We start from the raw sequence: 17,422 nt of genomic DNA, 5'->3' as shown, positions 1-17,422 counted from the left end.
ATCCGAATAAATATATTGCTTGTCCTCGCGATGGCTCCTAGCCGTTCACTCTTATAGCATTGCAGAGTGCCTCCATCCTACGCGTCGATCATTGGCCCCACTGTCTCCATGAGGTTGATGGTTGATCCCCGCATTGATGGTACCTTGTTGAAGCAATGCGGGGAATCATCGTGGGATTGATTTACTACTACCCTACAGATCAATATGAGGTCGAGAGCCAGCGTAATAATGTTGCTATCTTCTACCTAGTCAATAGTGAAAAAGGAAACGGGGATTTTGTAGCATTCATGCAACATTTATTTGGGGCTTTTTGGTTGAGCATAATATCTTTCTTGGACGACTTGATGCTATCTTAAAGCCAATGTTCATTCACTCTGTCAAAACCGCATGGGTCTTTCCACAACCAAAAATGAACAAATTCCCACCACAATCCATCGCAGCCAAAAATTCGACCAGCGAACAGCAGATTTCGATAGACCTGCTAAGATTTACTTATCTCACACAGTAATTTGCGCCCGTGGTCATGTATCCCTTAGCGCGATCGCCGATGTTGCTTTCTGCAGGAGCACGGAAGACTCGGCTGGAAGGTGACGCAAGAATGAGCCAAGCACAACCTCGGCACGGCGCATCATTCTCCCGACCCTAAAACCCATGTCGGCACCGCCCATCAATTTCTCTTTCCGCCATCTCCAAGCCAGCTCATGACGTCACTCCACATTCCCCAACCATCGGTCCAACCTTCACGATGACATTCTCGCTCACGACAAAAATACTGCTCGTCAGCCTCGTATGCCTCCTCTTCGCGGGCCGCGCCTCAGCCTTTGGCGCTGGCGAAGTGGCGGGAACTAGCTCCTTCAACGGCTACGTCTGGCGACATGGAGACATTGCTGAGGCGCTGCGGTATTTGCCGGCAAGTTTTATTACGCACTATCGTTTCACTGCACTTGAGCGACGGCAGATTTATTTCGGCAATTGGTTGAGAGACTTTTCACAAATTATTGATACGACGGGCCTTGAGACGGTACCGGAGCCCGTGTTGAGAGCCATCGTGAGCATTTTGGGGTTCATGGAATTTGGGTTTGCGACCGATGAGTTTGACGTCACGCGTGAGAGGTTGGGTTGTTACACGCACGTTGAGCATATCGATAACCCAAAAGGCTATCCCGATAATGCGAAAGATGTCGATGAGAGGCTTCGGGGGCCTGTTGATCCTAGGGAACTCGAGTTCGATCCCAAGACGGGCATGAAAAATTACATCGCCAATTCTGGACACGGTTGGGATACATCAGCTGATTACGTCACACGCGAACTTCGCGAATGCATCCGACTCGGCCGCGACAAGGACCCGAAATCTAAGAAGGAAGCTTTCATTCACCTTGGCGCTGCGCTGCATACTCTTGAGGATTTCTCAGCGCACAGCAATTTCACCGAACTTTGTCTGCTGGAACTCGGCGAGACGGATGTTTTCCCCTTTGTGGGCGATGCGTGTCGCGTTCAGACGCCTGGTTGGAGAGGAAAGATGGTGCCACCCATTGTGACAGGAACCTTTGGCATGCTTGATATCTTTCACAGTCTTTTGGGCGAGGCGGATGACATGGCTGTTCTTCAATGCAAGGGATCGCTGGAGAACCTGGAAAATGTACGAGCACCATTCAACTTTGAGCCATGCATACTAACTCTGGCAGGAAATGAACATCGGAGAAATCGCGTTTCAGCATCTATACGATCTTCTCAGAGCTGCCATCGAAGCACTGAGCAAGCTTGCTTCCAACAGCACAATTCATGATCCTATTCTGCAGCAACTCGAAAGCGTTGGTGTTCTCTTCCAAAAGGCAGAAGAGTCCAAGAAGGGCAGCACAACAGCCGAAAGCAGCCTTGACGCCAACAACCTTTGGCAGACCATCGAGCCCATCTTCTACCTCCACGATCGCATCAAGAAGTGGATCCAGGAACGAACCGAGACGCACGACGATGAGCCGCTATCTGAGGACTCGAGCACGCAGTTGGGCAAGTACACGGATCAACTTGTGTTCAAGTACTTGAGTCTCATGATTGAGAGTTCCATCATGCAACTGCGTAATGCGCTCAAGGCGGCCAAGGAACGCGTCGACGCGGAAGCTGCGAAATCTACCTCTGCAGAAGTTTACCTTGATGGGGAAGGGTCTGACCCGAGTCATTCTGATATTTCGAAAGATCACTTCAGCAACGTTCTCAACCAACCAGCAGGTCTTGTTTCGACTGTTACTACCAACTGGACTACACAGCAGGTTGTCAAGTGCTGGGACGATCCCTTCCGAGACGAAGAAGAATCTATTCGCCAGATCTTGACCATCATGCATCACCCCGCCTTTCCGGGTCGTCACAAAACAGCTATCCAGAAGTACATGTTCACAGCTGTCGAAGAATGGTGGAACCATAACACTGCCTCTGAAAAGGACACAATCCGAGGCATGCTCACCAAAGAGAGCGTACGCAACCGACAGCACGAGAACCACACTCTCACATTGAAAGACCTAGAAGGCAAACGCAAGGGAGTTGCGGAATTTCCCGGCTCTAGACCCAAGCTCAAGCAGAAGCCCGCAAAGCCGTCGCCGTTGACCTGGGTTGTCGGTACGGCGAAGAGTGATGCCAAGTATTTGTTTGGCGCTTTGAAAAGAGGAGCGAGAGATCCCGTTGGGGCAGTCTGCTTCGTGGGCGGCGGCGTATATATGCTCTTTGTGCAGATATTCCTGATTATTACTGGTGTTTTCGGGCTTTGGAAAGCGAAGAGGGATTAATAGGGAAGAATGATACCCTGATAGATTAGTGGTATATAGTTTGTTCGCATTGTGTTCGGCGTTTGGGGCATCTCAAAATGAATATACGAGGACACGGCTACGAAACTCAAATTCTTATACTCTGGTAGTCATAGATCATATGAAGTACTGTAGTCTTTTACTACAGTCTAAGGCAAAAAGCATTTGAACTTTCGCAGTAGCTAAAGACAACCTTTATCACAGTGGACAAAGCGGAAGCAATTTCTCTCAATTTAGTAACTACGTACAAAAGTCGCAACAGGTAGTTCCTGTAGAAACTAATACCCTCAAGTAGCCTGCCCTGTGAGGCTTCTATAATACCGACTCAATATCGAAAACAACCGTGGAGTGTATCAAAAGATAACGAACAAAAACAGCTCTATCAGTTCCAAGTCGAACACATTCCATTCGGAGACAGCAGTTTCCCAAGCCGAGCGCTGTGAACCAAGAATTCTTACAATCTGCAAGATCAGGACATCTTTCCAAATGGGATGACCAAGAGTAGGCCGGGGGTGGTTCTAGTTATCCACATCCAAAGAGTCGGCAGGAAAGGCCGTAAGTTCCTTAATCAGGAAACCCTGACCATCGAACCAAGCATGGTGGGGGTCACCGCGGAATCGCCAAGCGACGATGACGAGGCCAGCGTTGATGATTGAAGGAAAGTTGTAGGTACCCGCCGCTTTGGTAGTGCGATTGAAGTCAGCCTCGTCGAATGTGAATTCGAAGGGACAGGCTTTGGCGAGGCCGGCCAGCTCGTCCTTTGTGAAACATGCGGCTTGAATGTCACCGCAACTGGCGGAACAAGACTGCTCCATGAGGTTCCAGTTGTCAGTGTCTTGTTCACGCTTCAAGACTCGAATTGAACCCCGTTTAGAGGTAAGGGAGGGAGCTTCGACTATAGCTCCGTAGATAAAGAAGCCACGAAAAGGCGTCTCCGAGGTGTACCCGACGGTGTCCGTCTCGGCCGCAGTGGACTGGTCGATGGAAGAGGATTCGTCGTTTGTGTAGAATACGTTTTTCTTGGTCGTGGTCTCAAGAGCTCGAGCTTCTGCCTGGTTGGCAGTGGAAGTAGGAGTGTCAGACATGGTTGCGGAGATGAAAATGTGTACTGAGCGTAGAATGGGGATGCAAAAAGTGAAGTTGGTGATGTTTCTGTGGAAGGGAAGGTTGGTGGAGGATTGTGAGATACAATATGGAGAAGGACGGAAGGAAAGGCTAGTGCCCGATTTATATTTCGAGGGAATAGGAACTAGAATGAACAGTCATAATGGTGAATTGTACTTTCCTCCTCACATGTTCGTTGTTCTGTCCTTTGTGTCTATGGGCGTGACGAGTTCGAGTTAATACCAGAACAAGGTACCCAGCCTGCCGCACTCATAGTAAAGCGCCACGGGATCTACACTAAGTGTTTGCCTATTGAGAAATTGGTGATAGTTTGTCTACGTTCAGCTTAACCTTACGAGTCTCATGGACTGGTATATCTGAACGCAGGGGATGTTCCGCTCAATAGACACGGCTCATAGTAACCCTGCCACCACAAGGACCAAGGAACAAGATCTCCTCATGCACTGTAGCCAGTGTTGAGCAATCAAGCAGCCGCTCAAGGTCTATGTTCGATGTCGATGGCCTGTCCCAGAGTTTCACCTCAATCCGACCTCGCCTCAATACATTGGAAATAGTCAAGCGCAAGCTCAGGAGACGAGAACGTCGCTCATGACAGTCGTCCATAAAGTCCAACTGAGGCCATTGGACAGATGATGCCCCAATGAACGACTGTAGGATGACCACAGTTCCTATTTGCCAAGAAACACCAGGTTCGCAACGTTCATAATGGCCATGAAGAGCCATATCAAACAAGCGACAATCGTTGTGAACCACGAGTTAGCCATCTTGATGCCCTCATGTCCAGTCCTGCCTTCGTCTCTCATCTCGTCCGCCGTATCATTTATATCGGCAACATACCTGCTCGCTCTATTAACGGTAACTGTCATATACTTATCACGGGCAGTAAAGTATATGAGAGGCGCCGTCACAAACGGCAATATGATGCTCAGAGCCACCTGTGACCCATTGAGCGCTGCATTAAGCCCTGAGCGGCCTACAGCTCCCGCGATGATGATGCTCGGGGTGATACTGATGCTACGAGTTACCAGACGACGTAACCATGGCTTGATACTCCATTTCAGAGCACCCTCACTGACCATCTGGCCGGCGATAGTGCAAACGATACCAGCCGAGATACCGGAGAGAAGTAGTGCCAGGGCAAATATGGTACCTGCTGCTGGAGAGATAGACTTCGAAAGAAGATCATGAATGCCGAAGATGTCGGCTTCAAGAGCCGATGGATTATTGTAGAGCGATGCACCGGCAACAATGAGGATGGCCGAGTTGACGAAAAGTGCAAAAGTGAAAAGCGAAATCGCGAGATCAAGGACTGAAAGCTTGAGGGAGTGCTTGATTGCCTTTTCAGACGGGATGTAATAGCCTTTGTCATCATCTTCATCGATGACAGAAGACCCCGAAGGGACCTGGTTTGGTGCGGGGGCACTCCGCTCGTCATACTCACGTAGACGAGGTTGAACAATGCCTGATCCCAAGTACAAGCTGTGAGGCATGACTGTCGCTCCAAGAATGCCGCAAGCCTGATAAATACTAATAGTCTATTAGCAACCTTCCGATAACAATGATTCGGAACCTACGCTTCAGATTCGACCAGTGACTTGGATGGTAGATAACCCTTGAAAACCTCGCCAGGCGATGTGTCACTGATTAGCGACAGCTGGATGCAAAAGCAAACGACTACACCAAGAACCAAGCACATAACGAATATCTCGAAATATCGTAAATGTTTCATGGACCCTTCCGGGCGGTAGAAGATTAGAAGGACCATGACATCAAGGATGGAAATAGCACATCCTGCGACAAGAGGCACCTGGGGAGCCAACAGGTTCAATGCAATTGCAAATCCGATCACCTAATTTGGTTGTTAGTGGCAGTAGAAAAAACAGCATCAACAAGGCACGTACCTCTGCAATATCGGTAGCAATGATTGCGGCCTCGGCAAAAACATACAGGATGAAGTTCATCCAACGCGGAAGAAAAGCGCGACAGGCTTGAGCTAGATTGAGACCGCTCACAGTACCTAACTTGATAGCCAAGCTTTGCAGGAAAATAGCAAAGATGTTTGAGAGAAGAACTACAAACAGTAGACGAAAACGATATGAAGCTCCTGCAGCGATATCGGTCGAGTAATTGCCAGGATCAACTAAAATTCCTGTAAGCGGAAAACGCCACCATCATGAGGTCAGATTCACATACTGTACGCGACAGAGATCATGAAGCCTGGCCCGACAAACGACCCAACGCGAATGATCATCTTCTTGAAACGCTGCACAGGCGTGCCATCGTCGGCGTCACCAGCCGAAGCTGGCGGGTGGTTGGCGGGTGCGGATATACGCAGCCCGCCATTGGATGGTTGGTCATGGTCAATCGACTCATGAGCCAACCCCGAGGCAGCGTCTACCTGGCTGTCCGTTTTGACAGGGCCGTCGCGGACTACTTGGCCCAGGTTCTTAGACGTCGCGTCTGGCGATAGCTTGGAATCCATTTGCAGCACGGCCCGATTATTGACGATACCGTTGAAGTCCTCATTGGTGGTGAGATCGTTGGAGAATGGGCTGGGACTTTGGTTATAGCCATCATCGCCCTCGAAGGGCTCGTCGGTGTGCGATGTCTTGTTCATGATTTCCGTGAGCGATTGGAAATACGCAGACAAGAGATTGTGAGAAATGGAACAGGTCCAAATATTAAAATCGTCCGGTATCTCCCATATCGTCTCACCAGAACTGTTATCTGATTGGTTATATCGTGCTCATGGTGACGAATAAGCGGGAAGTCTGCAAGGGACCCGGAACGGACGGCACTTACGGCAGATCAGTCCCACCGATACGGTACGCCGGCAATACTGCCCTAGCGTATTTATCTCCATCAGACCGTAATCCCGATAGATCGAATACGGCACAATACGCCAATGGAGTGGAAGTCGCACGAGATCGATCATACTCAGCGCAGTGAACTTCTGGACTTTTCTGGCATTTGAAGAGGCATCATGACCGGCAAAAGTCAGACCACACAACATCGAATGCAGAAAGGACTTATATCAGGACAAGACGTCACGAGTAGCATCTCCATGACCGATTGACGATATTTATTGAAGACTAGTTAGCAGAATTGCACTACAGACCAACTCCACCTATACCCAAACTCCCCCTAACCCTTGAATACTCCTAGCGCAGGGAGCAGAAGAACTGACCAAAACACAAACAAGAACGCCGCCTCGAAGTGTATCCCAGCCCGTGGACTTCAAGCCCTTACTTCTTGCACTTGCGCTCAATGTGGTGCCACTTCTCGCCCTTTGGGCAAGAGCAAGTCTTGTGCTTGGCGTAAAAATCCTTGCCGCTATCGTGGCAGATGCACTCCTTCTTGGCCTTGTCGTAGTAAGCACTCTTACCGCAGTGGTGGAGGAGGCTTCGGGTAGATTTGGCCTTCTTGCAGGTCTTGTGCTTCTGGTCGAAGGTCTCAGCGCTATCCTTGCAGACGCACTCCTTCTTATCCTCGTCGTAGGTAGCATGCTTGCCGCAGTGGTGGTGGTCCTTGTGGTGCTTCTTGGGAGAACGCTCTTCAATGTCGCGCTCATCATGGTGCTTCTTGTCATCGTGGTGGTGGTCCTCGTGATCCTTGTGGTGCTTGCCCTTGTGGTGCTTCTTGGGGGAGCGCTCTTCGATGTCACGCTCATCGTGATGCTTCTTCTTATCATCGTGGTGATGATCCTTGTGATCCTTGTGGTGCTTGCCCTTATGATGCTTCTTGGGGCTGCGCTCCTCGAGGTCTCGCTCAGACTTGGGCTTCATGTCTTTCTTGTCATCCTTGTGATCACCCTTCTTATCATCATCCTTCTTGTCATCCTGCTTATCATCGGTCTTCTTGTCGTCTTCTTTGTCCTCAGTCTTCTTCTTGACGTCCTTGGCGGCCTTCTTGGTATCTGTCTTGACAGCCTTCTTGTCATCCTTCATCTTCTTACACTTCTTGTGCTTCTTCTCAAAAGTCTCAGAGCTGTCATGACAGACACACTCCTTCTTATCCTCGTTATAAGAAGCATGTTTGCCACAGTGATGATGATCGTGGCTCTTGGGACTGCGCTCTGCGATGCCTGCTTGGTCGGGCATTGGGTTGGGGAGGGCAGCAACCGAGCTCATAGCGAGCACGGCACTGAGGAAAAGCTTGTTAAAAAGCATGTTGGAGGCTTAGAAAGTGTGTTTGAGTGATGATGAGATGAATTGAGAGGGAAGTGAGTGTTGATATTTCGATAATGACGAGCGGCAGAGAGATGTATAAATAAGTTTTCGGATCAAACAGTCTCACATAACAGACCCTTCTGATGATGGTAATAATAGATTCAACCTCAATTGAGTAGTCAAGCTTAACCATCTGAGGGATTTCCAGATTCCTCCCCCATTGCTGTTGTAACATGTAAGCATTCAAGATACTTTCCGACCCGGAACTCGGACGTGGTCTAGACCCGTGGATCAACGGCTGACGCGGATGCGGCAGATCGGCAACTAGTCGGATTTCCCCAGACTCGTATTCACCGTTCTGCACAACATATAGCCACATTGCACATGTTTACACTGGAATGACTGTGCCGGATGTACGGTTGAGGTAATTATTACAGAAGATGGATTCTCCCAACAATTCCTGGTTCCAAGATGACTACCAGTGAGTGGCTTACGATCTGAAGAAGCGGGGGCCGGATGGAATGACATCCGGAGTTATAGTGATTTCAAAAGTTCATCTGCCCCTCAATGTCTCTAGTTTCCGAGCTTAATGAATTACCGAGGCAAAGGCTGACACGGCATCTGAGGGACTCGCAAAACTTGGGCAATCCTTGCGTAACGGGATCAACTGTGCCAAACCTGGCAAATCTCTTATCTTTGCCAATGGCCACAGCATAACTAGCATCTGTATTGGATCTAAACCTCTCAACTACCATATATCAGATTTTGAGGAAAGAGATCAAATGCCGAAGTCTACTCGGAGAGAACCACGACAGGTTGAAGGGTGACAGCAATTGCCCGTCAATTCATCCTTAGTAGGTGGCGCAGCGAAGTCAGATTCCAAGATTGTTATGTACGCTTTCGGGATTATTTAGCCAATGGGAGAAGAAATAAGAGACCGTTTGACAGACTTATGGTAACTCCCAGGACATGGTCCAGACCATAGAGAACGATGTCAGATCCAAGTGTGAGCGGCTATAACGGGACGGATGTCACCGCCGGAAGGTGACTGTTGCTAGGCACTAAGGATGTTCGGCACGCTCCGAGCTAATTATAGAGATGAGTGCGTGGCTTGCACTAACAGTCCTTTCCCAACTACCCTCCGCTGGCCAATCAGCCGAGAGGAGTAAACTGTATACCGAACTTCACTTTGCAGGGTCCGTCAGGAACATGAGTTATTGACTGAGTTCAAAATAGGTTTGGGCATAGAGTTGAGCCGTTACGCTCCAACCAATGGTAAATAGTACAAGTGCCTTTCTGTTCATCTCGCCACAGCGTTAACGCGAAGGCTATGTTTGCATCAGCACAACTAGAAGCGCAAGTATGAGTGTCTCAAGTGTGTTCTGGGGGTAAAGCTATTGTTCAGATGACGCCAACTGCATGGGGCTTCACGGAGTGACCTGGAGTTGATAGTACGTCAGGTTAGGCGGGAATCATGCATGCTGTACTATAATTAGCTATAATCTTGAAAAGCGGCCTGTTGTTGCCCCATCTAATTTACACGATCGCTGTCTTATCGTCGGTCAATTTTATGTCATTTTGTAGTGAGTGATTTTAAACGTCGGATGTTCTTTGTTCCTCCCATCCACCGTTTCTGAACCGACGGCTTGTTACTGCAGATCAAATCATTGGTCTACGCCAACGGGTAAAGTTCTTTTCTCAGCCGATATAACCGAACTAACCTCAGTTAAGCTTCGACGTGTCAGCCGTATTTATGAGTTTGAGCCTTTGAGGTAGCAGAGAATCCCGACATCCTTTCCGGGAGTCGGCCTATCTTTGGCTCGCGAGAAAGCTTCCGGGAGTCAACCAATAAGCTACTTGTTGAAGCTTCTAACAAAGCTGGAATATATTGACTCCTAAATCTGGCAAACTTTGTTTGCCAATCAAGGGTGAACAAGCCCCCATCTAAATAGTACTCGGCGCTTCTCGGTTGCTTGATCTATCAAGCGCTGGATGGCAAAAGGGTCTTGTAATCCTTCCCCAAAACCTTCCAGAGGAATTCTCCATTCCAATCAAGCCAATCGACAAACTGACAATCATCTCCCGTGATGCATCATTTCACGTAGGCATATCCCGGACCCTTTGGCCGGCCTGGGTTTGTGATTCGCTGGATCACGCGCAACTTGAACAAGCCGACCACTGTGTTGTCTTTCTCTATGAAGTGGAGGTTCTGTCTCTCCAATGATAAATAAGACGGACCGCCAGGCAACTGGGGAACGTACGGGAGTAGAGTTTTGACTTTGAAGCATCATGCTTACATGAGTCCTTCTTGTGCCCGCCCTACTTGAACACAAGGCTCGGGATGCTGCACAACATGCCGTAATTCCTTCCTTTCCGGTCTTTGTCTCTTTCTTTCACCAGCAACAACCATTTACAATGTAGAGACACCATCCCTCCATGAAGTGATGGAGGATACATCTTGTTGCTGTTTCGCTGGCGTTAAATGGAGAAGGGGCAGTCGGCAGCGAGGTGTTAAGGAAGCTATTTCTTTTCACAATAAGATGGTCTTGGATATATGGGAAACATTCAACGTTTCCGGCATAGAATGCAACCCCAGATACCTTCTCTTTCGCTGCATAGCAGGCCAATTCCTTCTTCTTCCAAGCATTAACATGGCCATTGGGATCCCATGAATGTCAATCGGTAAATGCAGATTCGAATGTATTTCAGTCCTTTTATAACCATTTGAACCGATATAATGTCTACTCGCTGTGGCTCTCAAGCCTTGTTCGAGATAAGCGTTTCACGAATTTACACTTTCTTTGAAGCACCGTAACTCCAACGCTTACACGGAACCTTTTGCCTTCTTTACTTTCCTCTTTTGGGGCCAGAGCATAAAGGCTTGGAGCTCTTTTATAATGTCCTTTTTGCTTGCTAGTTAAACTGGCATCTTGTTTCTTTATTAAACACCAATAAACAACAAGGTCATCTCGTTTCTTTAGTAAGTACACATTGTGGGCATCTTTATCACCATATGTGTCATAAGCAAACCCCGAGTAGTTTATTTGTTTCGTTGCTCAGGCCTCAGAGAACGATCAAATGGCTTCAAAGGTCATCCAGCTGCTCAGCAACGAGGGGCCCACAAACCTCGACATCACGGACAACATCCTTTGCAACCTTGGGATCGCAGATATCTTCGCCTTGCATGCAACATGTCGAGCTTTACGATGGCTGGTTGCTCAAATGACGGAGTCACCGTATTTGCTCAACGTTGATAGGCAACTGGGACACTATATCAAAGACCCGTCTCGCTTCCGATGTGAATTGGGAAAATGCGACGGAATCATAGGCGAAGAATTTGTCCGAAGTTTCCTTGAGTTCAACAGACACAGACACAGACATTTCATGATAGAGATTACCATCCAAGAAGGGCACAAGTCCTGGCAGTTCATAGAATACCTGCTCTCATTGGAAGAATTGACGGTCAAGAATATCGACAATGACGGTCTTTCCTCTCTTCAATCAACCTACGACCCGTCATGTTTCATCTGGGTCAGGAAAATGGCCCAGCCGCCCATCGTTGAACTGATTAACGGAGCCTTCACAACTGTTGATTTGAACTTCATGACTTGGAACAAGGCTTACTCACTGCTCCCAGTCGCTACAGTACAGAAGCACAAGTTTTATCTCCTCAAGCCGTTCGGTTCAGACACGGGCGGGCAACTCAAGAAACTTGCTCGAGTGGGCTAGACCACTCGGGATTTACTATGGCCGGGTGAAACCAGAGACTGTATACCCCTAGGGGAACTGCACCAAATTGGCGGCCCAAAGACTCTTATAATCAAACTTGCCGACACGCCGTCCCACGGGAAATTTACGCCAGACTTTGTTGTTGAAAGCGGCATCTTCTCTACCACCCAACATGGGCCCAATATCCGTCAGGAGATGGCTATTGAGGCAGAGGCTTCCTTGCCATGCTTGGCTTTGCGGTACAAGTATGCGGTGCCATTTAAGGGACCAGAGTCTGAATCTTGGCTGGAATTCGTGGGTGTAAAACTTCAACGCTGGATGTTCATTGAATTTGTCAAGATGAAACCCTTCAGCAGGCCACGGGGATTCAACATGGCGTTCGGGCCTGAGGGCTTAATCGTTCCCTCAAGCTACGCTCCGCCACCGGAAGAGAGTTGGACCTTTGCCGATGATCAGATAGGACCCTGGTTTGCGGAATGGAAAAGGAAATACGAAGCGAAGAAACGTGCTGGGTACATTATGCCGATTTAGATCAGCATCTAAGCTACTTTACTAACGCCCTAAGGCCTTGAAAACAACTTCCCTAATACCCAATCTGTTCGGCTGGCTGGTTGAGCTGTGCCGCTGAAACCTGTGCATGTGAATTGCACTTGCTAACATTACGCTGATAAGTTAGCCGCTGGTTAATTATAGATGTCGAGGATAACTTAAGCCCGATGAGAAACCCAGACAAGAAAGTCTCGATATAAGGAAGAGCGGAATGAATGCGCTGCAAGGTCGGAATCTGGACCTAGACCCTGTAACCACAAGCGAATCAACTGGCGTTACTTCAGGGTCCCCTGACCTGTCCCTTACACCCACTAGCGGTTTTCAACCTCAAGCTGAAAGATATGTCTAGCCGCAACAAGTAAAACTCAACGCCACGTCGCGACTTTACCAACTGTAAAAGATCACTGCGTTACATTCTTACACAGTGGCGTATGCCTCTGCCAGGATGTCCGAAAAAGTGCCCACCAGAGCGCAGCAGGCTAAATAGTCTGGACACTTTATGCCACTTTTGACGAGTATCTGCCCTATCTTATTTTGGCGCCCTTATCTTTGTGGATCAACATTCTTCTTACTGTCCAGTAGACCTCTCTGTCTGCTGGCTATGATTCAGGCCAGGACAGGGGTTCTGGCAACGGATGCTGCAATGAAGCGGCAAAGTTGCAACAGCGCCAAGAAAAAGACAAGACGGGCCATCCCCCCCGCAAGATATTCTTCGTCTTCTTCCTTGGCTATTGTGCATCCCGTTTACGATATCAAGATGTTGGACACCGGCTTATCCTTTGTAAAGTCGTCTATACCAGTATATCACAATGCTGTCAAGTCCATCATTTTCAAATGCGCTGAATTGCTTATGGGCATTTTCATCTATAAGCTCTTCTCGTTGATCGCAGCGCGTTCGAATCAGTTTACATCCTACCTTATGTTCACTGAGGATTACATCCAGCGGACGCTATATATCTCTTCTCGCGGTCTATCTCGCGCTGGTCTTGTCGTCCTTGCTTTCAGTCTTCTCAACATTGTCCTGTCGTTATACGGCACGTTGCTCTGGGCTTTGGATGCTCCGGGATACATCTTCAAAGCCTCGAGCGCGCCGATCACCGACTACCTTGATCAAAGAAACGAGAATCCGCCGTATATCGTTCAGCTCTCGTTAGACCCAGCCCAGTTTGATGATACTACACACAGGTTCCCTCAGATCATCGGCTCTGACCTTTTCGTACCTGGGCTCAACTACACTTTGACTGGCCAGGTCAACAATAGTCGTGGTACTCCAGAAACAGTCTCGCCAGTCACAATTGGCACCGTCGCTCCTCGTATCTGGCTCGATGACGAGGGGTTATCCGTCTCAATCGATGCAAACCTTGCGTACTCTGTCAGACAGAAATTGCAGGGCGAGACATATAAAGTGAATATCACAGAAAGCGATGGATACTTCTCATGGAACAACACATTCAGCAATGTCTTCTCAAAAGACTTTGTCGATAACATTGCTGGAAAGCCAGAGGTTCACTGGGATATTGACTCGGACATGATAGCTGATTCGAGATTCATTTTGCCTCACAGATACAACAATATCTGGTTCTCGTTTGGGGCAGGCGGTGGTTCTGTAATGATGAATCAAGTCTTCACTGTGACGAAAGGAAAGAGGCGCCATACGTTCTTCCAGTCTACTCTGAAGACCACAATGATTACAACCCCTGGAACACCATTGGATGAAAAGGATATATCAGATCTTGTGGAGCGCACAGGATACCTCGATCACAGTGACAAAAGGGTTCCATCAGCAGATCATATCGTCGACAGAATGATGTATGCTCAAAACAACAACGCCAGCTATCACTATGGCGTCACCACAGTTCAAAGCAACAATAGATCGACGCTTCAAAACACCTGGGGATATTACTCGGTAACGAGTGAAACAAGCCTTTTGTACGATATCGTAATCCTTACCAGTACCAACATAACCCTGATTCGATCAGAGAGCATTTCTGAAGCACCTGTTCCAATGGAAAAGTGCGAGAGAGCGAATGCTCAGAACGAAGCCTATGGCGGAAAGCTTGGTCGGTCTGACTGTCTTGTTAACAAGAGAGTGGATGATCCAAAGTTCTTTGGTCAGGTCGACACAGCTGCTGTGATGGTTGCTAATGGTCTTGGTGACGGACGATCAAGCAGCAGCGCAAAGTCGCTTAACAATGATGCGTTGACTTGGATCAGAAACAACGCAAATGCTATTGAATCGCTTCTAACTGCGAGGGCTTATAGCGTTAGTATCGATGCATCCCTTGTGCAGATCAGTGTGGATAAGCTCATTGTAGCTGTGTCTCATCTTCAGCTCGCTCTGAGCTGCCTGGCTTTGGTCATGGCGATCGTTCTATGGCTAGCTTTGATGATCTTGGCTGATGCCCATTGGGCTAGTTCACTGCTGGCCAATTTGGTTCATAGTACGGCGGAGACAAGTAGTGCGAAGCCTGGCTACATGATGCGTGATCCCAAGCTGGCTTTGCAGGCGGTGGGGAAGAGAAAGCTTCTGGCGGTGAATGGGAGGTTGGTGACTTTGCATGATGCGGTCTCATATTCTGGTGCCGGCATGATTGGTCCGCAGCAAAATGGTATCGAGACAAAGGGACAAATGGAAACTGAGGCATATCCTGTCAACTACAGTCATCCCCATACTGGGAGAGAAGGTTTAATGGCGGGTTTCGAGCGGACAGGCGCGTGAAGTGAGAACATGTGTTCGAAGTTGGATTTGTTGAAGACAGATTGGACTGTATCTAGTCACACGATTATCTTGGTCTGGCCAGCTTAACTATTACAGCATTATCTAGATCTGACATGTACAGAAGCACTTCACATTGTCTCAGTCTATGTCTAAAAGGAACCTTTCTTGAGGCTTCTGTGCCACTGGCCGCATGACAAGTCGTTGCGCCAAGAGATCTATCACTTGTAAGCTTATCCGAAAAATCATGACTCTACCCATGTCTGGAAATATGCTCAGCCTCTTGTAAGAACTAAGATACATAAGCTTACAGAAGAAGTCTACTTTGAGTTGCACCAGATTCTATCTATCTGGATGGCATACGCTTAGAAGGAGGGGAGGTCAACAAAGTAGTCTAGTATAAGGAGCCTTGGATCAACACTCACGTTTACTTCAAAAAACAGCTAAAGAAATCCAATTACTGAATTTTCATACTTTGAACACAAGCACAGCTACCAACATGCTTTTCCAAGCTATCGTTCTTAGCCTCGCCGCCACGGCTGCAGCCATCGACCTTCGCTTCTTTGTGAACCGTGAAGGACGCTGTTACGAAGGTCCATTCATTGGCTTTGCAAACATCAACCCAGGAGTATGCTGCCGACCCACCAGTGGTAACGCGGCGGATGGCTTCTTCGCAACTGTTGGTATTCACGAAATCCCTAGTGGATGGACCATCGTAGGCTTTGGATATCGCAACGATCAGTGTCGCGACCCATTAAACCAGTTCATTCGAGGCGAAGGTGATGGCTCAGATCTGTGCCTTTATCACACTGGTCATAGCTTCATGAGTGCAAAGTATGGATTCTACGAGAAGAGTAAGAGAAGCGTTGAAGAGATGGAGTGTAAGGAGAAGTTTAAGGCTACTGAAAATCGGTTTGATGGATGGAAGTGTTTTCAGCCTCGCTGACACAAATGAAGAAGAGGTTGATAAGATGGTATGCTATCTTAACCGCAATGTTTTTGGTCAAACGCTAACAGCTTATAGTGAGAACCCTTCTCTATACCATGGCTTTGAAGGCACTGGTAAAATGCTAGCTATTTAATAGTGTCAATCTCGCTATCCAAGGGTACAACGCTACCGATATGCCCCAGCTGAACGCTCTGCGCCGACTCAAATAGTGAGGATTTGGATTTTTATCTCGGATGCGATAGACTTTGCAATCCTTGGCCTTTAACTAACTTTGCGGTTTGGTGGAGACTTCGTCAGTAACCACCTTTGTATATTGCACATAAGGTCTTCTGTCTTTTTGATCTTATGAAAGTGTGGTGTCTTGTATCCATGTCACTCTTAAATGATGAATAAGCTGCCACATCAGGCCAGCCCTCACACAAAGACCTGTGTGATTAATTCGTAATATCTCTTTCTCACTAAGTTCTTGTATAATTGACTGTCACTGTATGCGGTTTGAAGACTTCGATCATGGCAGAACAAAGAGGCTTTGCAATCTCGTTTCTTTGGAACAGTCACACAGCAGTATATAGGACATATATGGGTCAACTACTCCGTATGTCTTTGTCGCCTTTGAATATTTATCTTTTACATGTAATACATCAATAAATGCTCATACTTCATTAATATACCGCTTAGCAGTAACATGCAGCCAGCCAAACGACATTAACTTGATCCTCTTGGCCTGTAACTCGGTGAAGCTGTACCTCCAAACTACTCTATAGTCGTTCTGTGATAGAGATCTGGATATAAATACTGCGATGCCCTGACTTGATCCTCTCTTCATCCCAAGCATACAGCCTGAACCTTTGTGGCTTTCTTCGAATTCTCACGTGTAGAGCATCATTATTCTACCAGCTCATCTATCCCAACAAACCAGACAAGATCTACTACACCCTCCACATCGGTCACGACAGTAACAATCAATACCAACAATCTGAACTTGCGCCAACTTGCATATTGGTAGGTCAACAAAGACCATACGAAACGGTCAAGATGCCATCCTTCAGCGCAATGCACCGAGAGCGGCTTATGACCCGTCTAAGCGAGCTCGAAAACGCCCGTTTTCGAGCAGAAATCAACATCGTCAACAGTCATAACGCACTGGTATCATTAAATCATGAGTTAAATGGTCGGTTCACGAAGCTCGTGATCCCTCTCCACACACTGGCAACCGGTAAATCCTTGCGGCCGACGGAGGCTTATTTGACGGACTTTTCGGACGCACACAGAAGACTCGTTGCAGCCGCCAATCGCTATTGGGGGCACGTTAGTGACGCGCAAAGAATTATTGATGAACAGGCTACTCTCGAGAGACAGCTTGCCCAGATCCGGGCTATTTTGCCCGATA

General features: G+C 47.9%; 7 protein-coding genes across 7 annotated transcripts; 4 read left to right on the top strand and 3 right to left on the bottom strand.

The window, feature by feature from the left end:
- Positions 1-745: 745 nt before the first annotated feature.
- Positions 746-2,777, top strand: FIESC28_06945 (uncharacterized protein; the record flags this gene model as incomplete). The annotated part of the gene is made up of 2 exons (XM_031161087.1): positions 746-1,639; positions 1,686-2,777. 2 exons carry the CDS (start codon positions 746-748, stop codon positions 2,775-2,777), a joined length of 1,986 nt encoding a protein of 661 aa, XP_031014890.1.
- Positions 2,778-3,313: 536 nt separating this feature from the next.
- On the bottom strand, positions 3,314-3,880 carry FIESC28_06944 (uncharacterized protein; the record flags this gene model as incomplete). Its single annotated transcript, XM_031161086.1, has 1 exon — positions 3,314-3,880. One exon carries the CDS (start codon positions 3,878-3,880, stop codon positions 3,314-3,316), a length of 567 nt encoding a protein of 188 aa, XP_031014889.1.
- A 708-nt stretch (positions 3,881-4,588) lies between these two features.
- Positions 4,589-6,537, bottom strand: FIESC28_06943 (uncharacterized protein; the record flags this gene model as incomplete). The annotated part of the gene is made up of 4 exons (XM_031161085.1): positions 4,589-5,447; positions 5,495-5,769; positions 5,822-6,060; positions 6,114-6,537. The coding sequence occupies 4 exons, from the start codon at positions 6,535-6,537 to the stop codon at positions 4,589-4,591; spliced, it is 1,797 nt and encodes a 598-aa protein (XP_031014888.1).
- A 628-nt stretch (positions 6,538-7,165) lies between these two features.
- On the bottom strand, positions 7,166-8,089 carry FIESC28_06942 (uncharacterized protein; the record flags this gene model as incomplete). The annotated part of the gene is made up of 1 exon (XM_031161084.1): positions 7,166-8,089. The coding sequence occupies one exon, from the start codon at positions 8,087-8,089 to the stop codon at positions 7,166-7,168; it is 924 nt and encodes a 307-aa protein (XP_031014887.1).
- Positions 8,090-11,167: 3,078 nt separating this feature from the next.
- Positions 11,168-11,818, top strand: FIESC28_06941 (uncharacterized protein; the record flags this gene model as incomplete). The annotated part of the gene is made up of 1 exon (XM_031161083.1): positions 11,168-11,818. One exon carries the CDS (start codon positions 11,168-11,170, stop codon positions 11,816-11,818), a length of 651 nt encoding a protein of 216 aa, XP_031014886.1.
- Positions 11,819-13,124: 1,306 nt separating this feature from the next.
- FIESC28_06940 (uncharacterized protein) lies at positions 13,125-15,086 on the top strand (the record flags this gene model as incomplete). The annotated part of the gene is made up of 1 exon (XM_031161082.1): positions 13,125-15,086. The coding sequence occupies one exon, from the start codon at positions 13,125-13,127 to the stop codon at positions 15,084-15,086; it is 1,962 nt and encodes a 653-aa protein (XP_031014885.1).
- A 496-nt stretch (positions 15,087-15,582) lies between these two features.
- Positions 15,583-16,165, top strand: FIESC28_06939 (uncharacterized protein; the record flags this gene model as incomplete). The annotated part of the gene is made up of 2 exons (XM_031161081.1): positions 15,583-15,995; positions 16,108-16,165. 2 exons carry the CDS (start codon positions 15,583-15,585, stop codon positions 16,163-16,165), a joined length of 471 nt encoding a protein of 156 aa, XP_031014884.1.
- Between the last annotated feature and the right edge of the window lie 1,257 nt (positions 16,166-17,422).

Source organism: Fusarium coffeatum, assembly GCF_003316985.1.
Source record: "Fusarium coffeatum strain FIESC_28 chromosome Unknown BRIP53273_contig_148, whole genome shotgun sequence".
Lineage (NCBI taxonomy): Eukaryota > Fungi > Ascomycota > Sordariomycetes > Hypocreales > Nectriaceae > Fusarium > Fusarium coffeatum.
This window is presented reverse-complemented; position numbering and strand designations above follow the sequence as displayed.